This window comes from Rhinopithecus bieti, unplaced genomic scaffold, assembly GCF_001698545.2.
Source record: "Rhinopithecus bieti isolate Rb0 unplaced genomic scaffold, ASM169854v2 scaffold_11401, whole genome shotgun sequence".
NCBI lineage: Eukaryota > Metazoa > Chordata > Mammalia > Primates > Cercopithecidae > Rhinopithecus > Rhinopithecus bieti.
This window is the reverse complement of record NW_016807151.1, coordinates 371,486-379,313: the sequence shown is the minus strand read 5'-3', so window position 1 is coordinate 379,313 and position 7,828 is coordinate 371,486. Positions and strand designations below refer to the sequence as shown.

The 7,828-nt window shown below is 38.4% G+C and overlaps 1 protein-coding gene across 1 annotated transcript in view; it reads right to left on the bottom strand.

Moving 5' to 3' along the window:
• The window catches only part of KDM7A (lysine demethylase 7A), a 93,110-nt gene that overhangs the window by 17,549 nt on the left and 67,733 nt on the right, over positions 1–7,828 (bottom strand). Inside the window, 2 exon segments of the mRNA XM_017880396.1 lie at positions 3,774–3,863; positions 6,187–6,278. Of these exon segments, the coding sequence (XP_017735885.1) occupies positions 3,774–3,863; positions 6,187–6,278 (182 nt within the window).

The following is a 7,828-nucleotide window of genomic DNA, read 5'->3' as shown; positions in this document are numbered from 1 at the left end:
GCTGTTAGTCTGATGGGCTTCCCTTTGTGGGTAACCCAACCTTTCTCTCTGGCTGCCCTTAACATTTTTTCCTTCATTTCAACTTTGGAGAATCTGACAATTATGGGTCTTGCAGTTGCTCTTCTCGAGGAGTATCTTTGTGGTGTTCTCTGTATTTCCTGAATTTGAATGTTGGCCTGCTTTGCTAGGTTGGGGAAGTTCTCCTGGATAATATCCTGAAGAGTGTTTTCCAACTTGGTTCCATTCTCCCCATCACTTTCAGGTACACCAATCAGATGTAGATTTGCCCTTTTCACATAGTCCCACATTTCTTGGAGGCTTTGTTTGTTCCTTTTTACTCTTTTTTCTCTAAACTTCTCTTCTCACTTCATTTCATTCATCTGATCTTCAATCACTGATACCCTTTCTTCCAGTTGATCGATTCAGCTCCTGAAACTTGTGCATGCGTCACACAGTTGTCGGGCCATGGTTTTCAGCTCCATCAGGTCATTTAATGTCTTCTCTACGCTGGTTATTCTAGTTAGCTATTCATCTTTTTTCAAGGTTTTTAGCGTCTTTGTGATGGGTTCGAACATCCTCCTTTAGCTTGGAGAAGTTTGTTATTACTGATCTTCTGAGGCCTACTTCTGTCAACTCGTCAAAAGTCATTCTTTGTCCAGCTTTGTTCCATTGCTGGCAAGGAGCTGCATTCCTTTGGAGGTGAAGAGGCACTCTGATTTTTGGAATTTTCAGCTTTTCTGCTCTGTTTTCTCCCCATCTTTGTGGTTTTATCTACCTTTGGTCTTTCATGATGGTGACCTAGAGACGGAGTTTTGGTGTGGATGTCCTTCATGTTTGTTAGTTTTCCTTCTAACAGTCAGGACCCTCAGCTGCAGGTCTGTTGGAGTTTGCTGGATGTCCACTCCAGACCCTGTTTGCCTGGGTATCACAAACGGAGGCTGCAGAACAGCAAATACTGCAGAACAGCAAATATTGCAGAACAGCAAATGTTGCTGCCTGATCCTTCCTCTGGAAGCTTCATCTCAGAGAGGCACCCGGCTGTATGAGGTGTCAGTCACCCCCTACTGGGAGGTGTCTCCCAGTTAGGCTACTCCGGGGTCAGCGACCCACTTGAGGAGGCAGTCTGTCCGTTCTCAGATCTCAAACTCCATGCTGGGAGAACCACTACTCTCTTCAAAGCTGTCAGGGACGTTTACGTCTGCAGAAGTTTCTGCTGCCTTTTGTTCAGCTATCCCCTGCCCCCAGAGGTGGAGTCTACAGAGGCAGGCAGGCCTCCATGAGCTGTAGTGGGCTCCACCCAGTTTGAGCTTCCCGGCAGCTCTGTTTACCTACTCAGTCTCAGCAATGGCAGCCGCCCCTCCCCCAGCCTCGCTGCCACCCTGCCCTTCAATCTCAGACTGCTGTGCTAGCAGTGAGCAAGACTCCGTGGGCGTGGGACCCTCCGAGCCAGGCGCAGGATATAATGTCCTCATGTGCTGTTTGCTAAGACCACTGGAAAAGCGCAGTATTAGGGTGGGAGTGTCCCGATTTCCCAAGTACCGTCCGTCATGGCTTCCTTTAGCTAGGAAAGGGAATTCCCCAACCTCTTGCACTTCCCAGGTGAGGCGATGCCCCACCCTGCTTCGGCTCACATTCCGTGGGCTGCACCCACTGTCCAACAAGCCCCAGTAAGATGAACCCAGTACCTCAGTTGGAAATGCAGAAATCACCCATCTTCTGTGTCACTCATGCTGGGAGCTGTAGACTGGAGCTGTTCCCATTTGGCCATCTTGGAACCCTCCCAGTCAGCATTTCCTTCTTTTATAAGGCTGAGTAGTATTCCACCGTGAGTATGTAACACACTTTATCTATTCACCTGCTGATGGACACCTGGGTTGCTTGGTCTACCTTCTGGCTACTGCGGATAATGCTGCTATCAACATTGATGCACAAATACCTGTTTGAGTCCCTGCTATCAATTTTTTTTTTTTTTTTTTTTTTTGAGGCAGAGTCTCACTCTGTCGCCCAGGCTGGAGTGCAGTGGCGCGATTTCGGCTCACTGCAAGCTCCGCCTCCCGGGTTCACGCCATTCTCCTGCCTCAGCCTCCTTAGGAGCTGGGACTACAGGCGCCCACCACCACGCCCGGCTAATTTTTTGTATTTTAGTAGAGACGGGGTTTCACCATGGTCTCGATCTCCTGACCTTGTGATCCGCCCGCCTCGGCCTCCCAAAGTGCTGGGATTACAGGCGTGAGCCACCGTGCCCGGTCCCTGCTATCAATTCTTTTAGGTATACAGCCAGGACTTCTAACTATTCTAAATGGTTTTCCCTCCAGTTATTTGCTTCCAAATTATAAAATGACATGTTTATATTATTTTCAGCTTCAGATATTACTGAATTCCTATCATGCAAGATGAAGTCTTAATCCTTACACATCTCTCTTAAACATGCACATACCTCCCGTTCCTTCAATATTCAGTAAATTGGACTCAGTAAAAATTATTGATAACTCAGTGACATATAACATATTGTTATTACATTCCCTTATTCAATCACTAATTGATTCCCAAATTATCCACTAGAAGAATACAAACATTCAAACACATTTGGTGATCTAATAATTTTATATTTTTATCTGGAGACATCCTTCCTGGATAGGATTGCCAGATAAAGTATAAGACACCCAGTTAAACTTGAATTTCAGGTCATAACAAATATGGATCCTTTCATTCTCCTGATCCATCCTGGACTGGCTGCTCTCTGGGACAGTCTAATTATTCTTCCAAGTGTATTTTACCACTTTAAATTTGTAATACTAATTTAGAGTTGATTGACATTTTCAGAGATGACACTCCCATTTATTTAACTATTGTTTTACTTCCATAAGTAAAGATTTATAGTTTTTTTATATAGAATCACACCTTTCATAGTAAGTTTATTCTTCATTTTGGTTATCATGCATGATATTTATATATGTATAAACTTACATATATATTTAAGATCAGATATATGACTTTTGATACTAAACCAATTTAAATGTGACTACTATAACACTTTAAAAACAGAACATATTTTTCTCCTATATCTGAACACATTGAGAATTACATATTCTATCCATTGATATTAAACCAAGCATTTTAGTATTTTGTAAATGTATACGTCTTTTCATTCTCCAAACACAGCCTTAATGTAAGCTGTTAAATCATCAGCTGGCCTCCATTCCTCCACCTAATTTCCTCTCAATTTAAGCTAGACACTAACAGAACAACCTTCTTGAAGAATTACTTTAAAACACCCTTTCTTAAACACCAAGAATAGCTCTTAATAAATTAAAATATCTAATCAGATTTTCTGAGCTTTTATTAAAGGGCATTTACCCAAGCATCTCCTTGCCCCACTCTACTGCTTATCATCCCTCTCTCCATCCCTAGCTTGACTCACTCACCTTACATTTCTTCTCTTGTTCTAACGATACAAACATGTATTCCTCTCTGGGTAGCTGAAATTAATTGGATCTAAAAGTTCTACTGTTTATACTCCGTATTTTTTATTTTTTTAAGTATCCTAAAGTAACCTGGTAACTGTTTCCTTATTACTTCATGAGAATATAATATTACAAGTCTCTCTCAAGGACTTCAGAAGCCTGAAAACCTGAGAAACCTCCAAATACTCAGCTCATTATATTTCTTCTAAGTGTGTAAGAGTTTTGAAATACTTGCAGAGTGGGGATAGATCCATTTGCTTCTCAAAGCAGATAATAATCAAACATTTACATGACAGTTTCTACTCTTACCTCTATTGCTCGAATTACTTTAGAAAGTTCTTTAATAAGGTGTCCAGGTCTAACATTGTCTGGAATTTCAAAGGCATGTTCAGATACAAGCTGTATTTGGATTAACAAAAATAAGAAAACCAAAGTTATTTACACTTTAATATGTAAAAACGAATTTACTAAACCAATTTTTGGATTCTCTAGACTGTTACAGACATCACCAAATACTAGTAAGCCAGGTTTCAGAGTTTGTGTAGCTGGTATAATGCCTTCTAAGGAGATTCTCATTAACATACAAAATCCTCTTAGACTGTGTTAAAAACAGACTTGTCTCACAGTTAATTTTGCTTTATATTGAGTAGTAACCTTGTACTCTATTCCTCAAAGCCTACTGTAATTCTAACTACTACTACTAATTAGTAAAGTAACAAATTAAGCTTAACATTTAATTCATAATGCATAAGGATTTTTAAGGAGAACACAGACACTAAAGTAATCCTAGTTTCTCTTGGGAAGTCTAATTTGAATACATTTTTGTACTTTTTTTTCTTTTAATAGGCAAAAGTAAAATAGAAGAGATCCCATCAATAAGAAAGGGGAAGGCTGGGCACAATGACTCACGCTTGTAATCCCAGCACTTTGGGAGGCCGAGGCTGGTGGATCACCTGAGGTCAGGAGTTCCAGACCAGCCTGGCCAACATGGTGAAATCCCGTCTCTACCAAAAATACAAAAATTAGCCAGGTGTGGAATCCCAACTACTCGGGAGGCTGAGATAGGAGAATCACTTGAACCCAGGAAGCAAAGGCTGCAGTGAGCAGAGATTGTGCCACTGCATAACAGAGTGAGACTCCGTCTCAAAAAAAAAAAAAAAAAAAGCTCTAAAGGCAATTCTGATAAAGTGATAAAGTCACAAATTTGAGAATCACACATCTAAAGCCTTCAGTAGGAAACAAATTATACAGTTTTGGCAACATATGCTTTATTTTGTTTTTATCTTGTTAAACAGTTTTAAATTTGCTTATGGCTTTCCTTGTCACCTAGACAATAAGGTCTTTCACAGTGGAGGACATGATTTTTATTTTCCTAAATACTTCCACAGTGTTGTGTGCTGGTAGATATGATGCAATGATAATACAGTGAAAAGGGGAGTATAAAATTATGGGGACAGTAACCTATTAATTACTGTCTCCCAGTATTTCTTAAGAGCAAGATTTTTATTTCAAGGGGACAATCAAGAAATAAATACGGACACAGCCAGGTGCAGTGGCTCATGACTATAATCCCAGCACTTTGGGAGGCCAAGGTGGGTGGATCACCTGAGGTCAGGAGCTCAAGACCAGCCTGGCCAACATGGTGAAACCTCATTTCTACAAAAAAATACAAAAATTAGCTGGGCATGGTGGCATGTGCCTGTAGTCCCAACTACTTAGGAAGCTGAGGCAGGAGAATCACTCGAACCCAGGAGGCGGAGGCTGCAGTGAGCCGAGATCGCACCACTGCACTCCAGCCTGGGCAACAGATCGAGACTCTGTTAAAAAAAAAAAAAAGAAAAGAAAATATAGACATGTATTTTCATCAGCTCACATATGCATGTATCACCTATTAAAGTATTATGTGCAAAGTTCCATGGAGTTACAATAAAGATGAGAAAGACAGTCCCTGTTCAAGAGCTCACAGACTCAGTTGAAAGAAACATGAATATATTATTTTATAAACATTTGTTTTAAGCCCATAGGCACAAGAAATATAGCATGGATGCATAAGGGAAGGAAACACTAATTCTAAATGGAGATCTGGAGGTGGTGGGATTCAAATGCAGACAACTAGCTCATATTTTCATGAAAATGGAAAGCTCATGCTTGAAATTTGGACTCTCCTTTCCTTCACTTTTACATAAATCTAGCAGAGTGGTAAAAAGCATAGGCTTTGCAGTCCCAGAGATCTAAGTTTTAAGTCCTAACTTCACCAGTTCTCTTGAGCAAGTTACTTAACTCTTTGAACCCTGGCTTTCCCATATGTAGAATTGTGGTACCAATAGCACCTAGACCTCACACAGTTGGCTTTGAGGATTAAATGAGATTATGTGTATAAAGACAAAGCACAGTGCTCTCAGCACACTATAGCACAACTATAAGAGCTCAATGTTATTTATTATTATTCCGTATCTATATGTTCATTTCTTAGTCAATTTCCTAAATATACTTTACTTTCTTTTCCAGATCAAAGATTAAAGAAATATCTAAATACTTTATTCTCATAACAGAAACCAGTACGTTTGTATATACTGAATAATAAAATGGAGGTTGCATATAAAGCATGATTTCTATTCCCTCTACTACTGGCATTCACATGTGCTGCCAAAATAGCACAAGGACTCTGTTTTCCTAATCTTGCAACATAAAACACAGTGATTTCACTGTTGAAATAACTTACTTCTTTTTTCATCCATAATTTTAAAGCAGTATGCAGTGCTTTCACTCCCTGTACTAGGTAAGTTTGAGGCTGGAAACCATCTTCTCTCAGTTCTGTAGGAATGGAAATGGGGTGAGAAAAAAAAGTTAAAATGTTCTAAAGTTAAAAGGATTAACTTCAGATTTTGAATAACCACCAAATATAAAACTATCCAACTTCCAAATTAATAAAAAGATAAAAAAGTAAAATATGAAACGATCAATCCAAAAGACAAGAAAGAAAAGAAACAGAATTACATTAAGTGTAATTTACTAAATACTCCAGTTAAAAGACCATTTCACTGGATTTAATTTTTTTGTGTAGAGATGGGGTCTCAGTATTTTGCTCAGGCTGGTCTCAAACTCCTGGCTTCAAGCAGTCCTCGAGCCCTGGCCTTCCAAAGTGCTGGGATTATAGGTGTGAGCTGCTGTATCTGGCTAGATTTTTAAATAAGCTAAATATGCATACATACCATATTTAAAAATAGAAAGGTTTCAAATAAAAGGATGGGGAAAAGATACCAAGAGTCCAAAAGAAAGGGGGTGTAACTGTCATTAACAAAGGGTTATTTCATAATGACCAAAGATTCAATTCACCAGAAAGACATATGTAACCACTTAGAATTTGTACTGAATAACACAATATGAAAATATAGAAAACAGTAACTAGACAGAACTACATGGGGAAATAACTCCACAATCACAGCGGAAGATTTTCAAATATTTCTCTTGGTAAGAGATAAAGTGAACCAAAAACAAAAAAATCAGTAGGCATATATTCAATTTGAACAATATAAAGTTGATTCAATGGCCATAAATAGAATATTGTACCCAGCAACTGCAGAATACACATTCTTTTCAAACACACACAGAACACTTACAAAACTCAACCATATTCTAGGACCATAAACAAGTCTCATCCAAGTCCAAGATCTAAACCATATATATGTTCATAATGCAGGTAAGCTAAAGAAAGCCTCTATGTTTAGAAATTAAGAAATGCAGATATTAAAAAATAGACCAACATTTGGATCAAAGAAAAACACTGGAAATCAGACAATATGTTGGTTAAATAACGAAAACATATCAAAATGTGTTGTATACTATACATACAGGGAAATGTACAGCTTTAAATATTTATGTTAGAAGGCTGAAAATTAATGAACTGAAGACCCACAAAAAAGTTTTAATACCAAAAAAACGGATAAAAATCATAAGCAAAAATTAACAAAGCAGCAAACAGAGCCTCAAACAAGTTCTTTAAAAAAACCAACAAAATTAATATAAAGAGAAAACAGGCACGAATATCCAGTATGGAGAATAGAAATAATGTCATTACAAATGCCACAGATATTTAGTAGGTAAGAGGATAACATGAAGAACTTTATGCCAACAAATGTCAAATTTTAGATGTAATTTCTAGATATATTTTAAGAAAATAATTTATACAAATGAACTCAATAATTAGTTGGTAAACCTTTATGGTCATTTAATCACTAAAGATATTGACTCAGTAGTCAAAAATCTTCCCACAAAGAAAACTATAGACCCAGATCATCAGTGAGTTCTATTAGTCATTCAAAAAAGAAATCATTCCAACTGTACATAAACTTCTCCAGAGATCA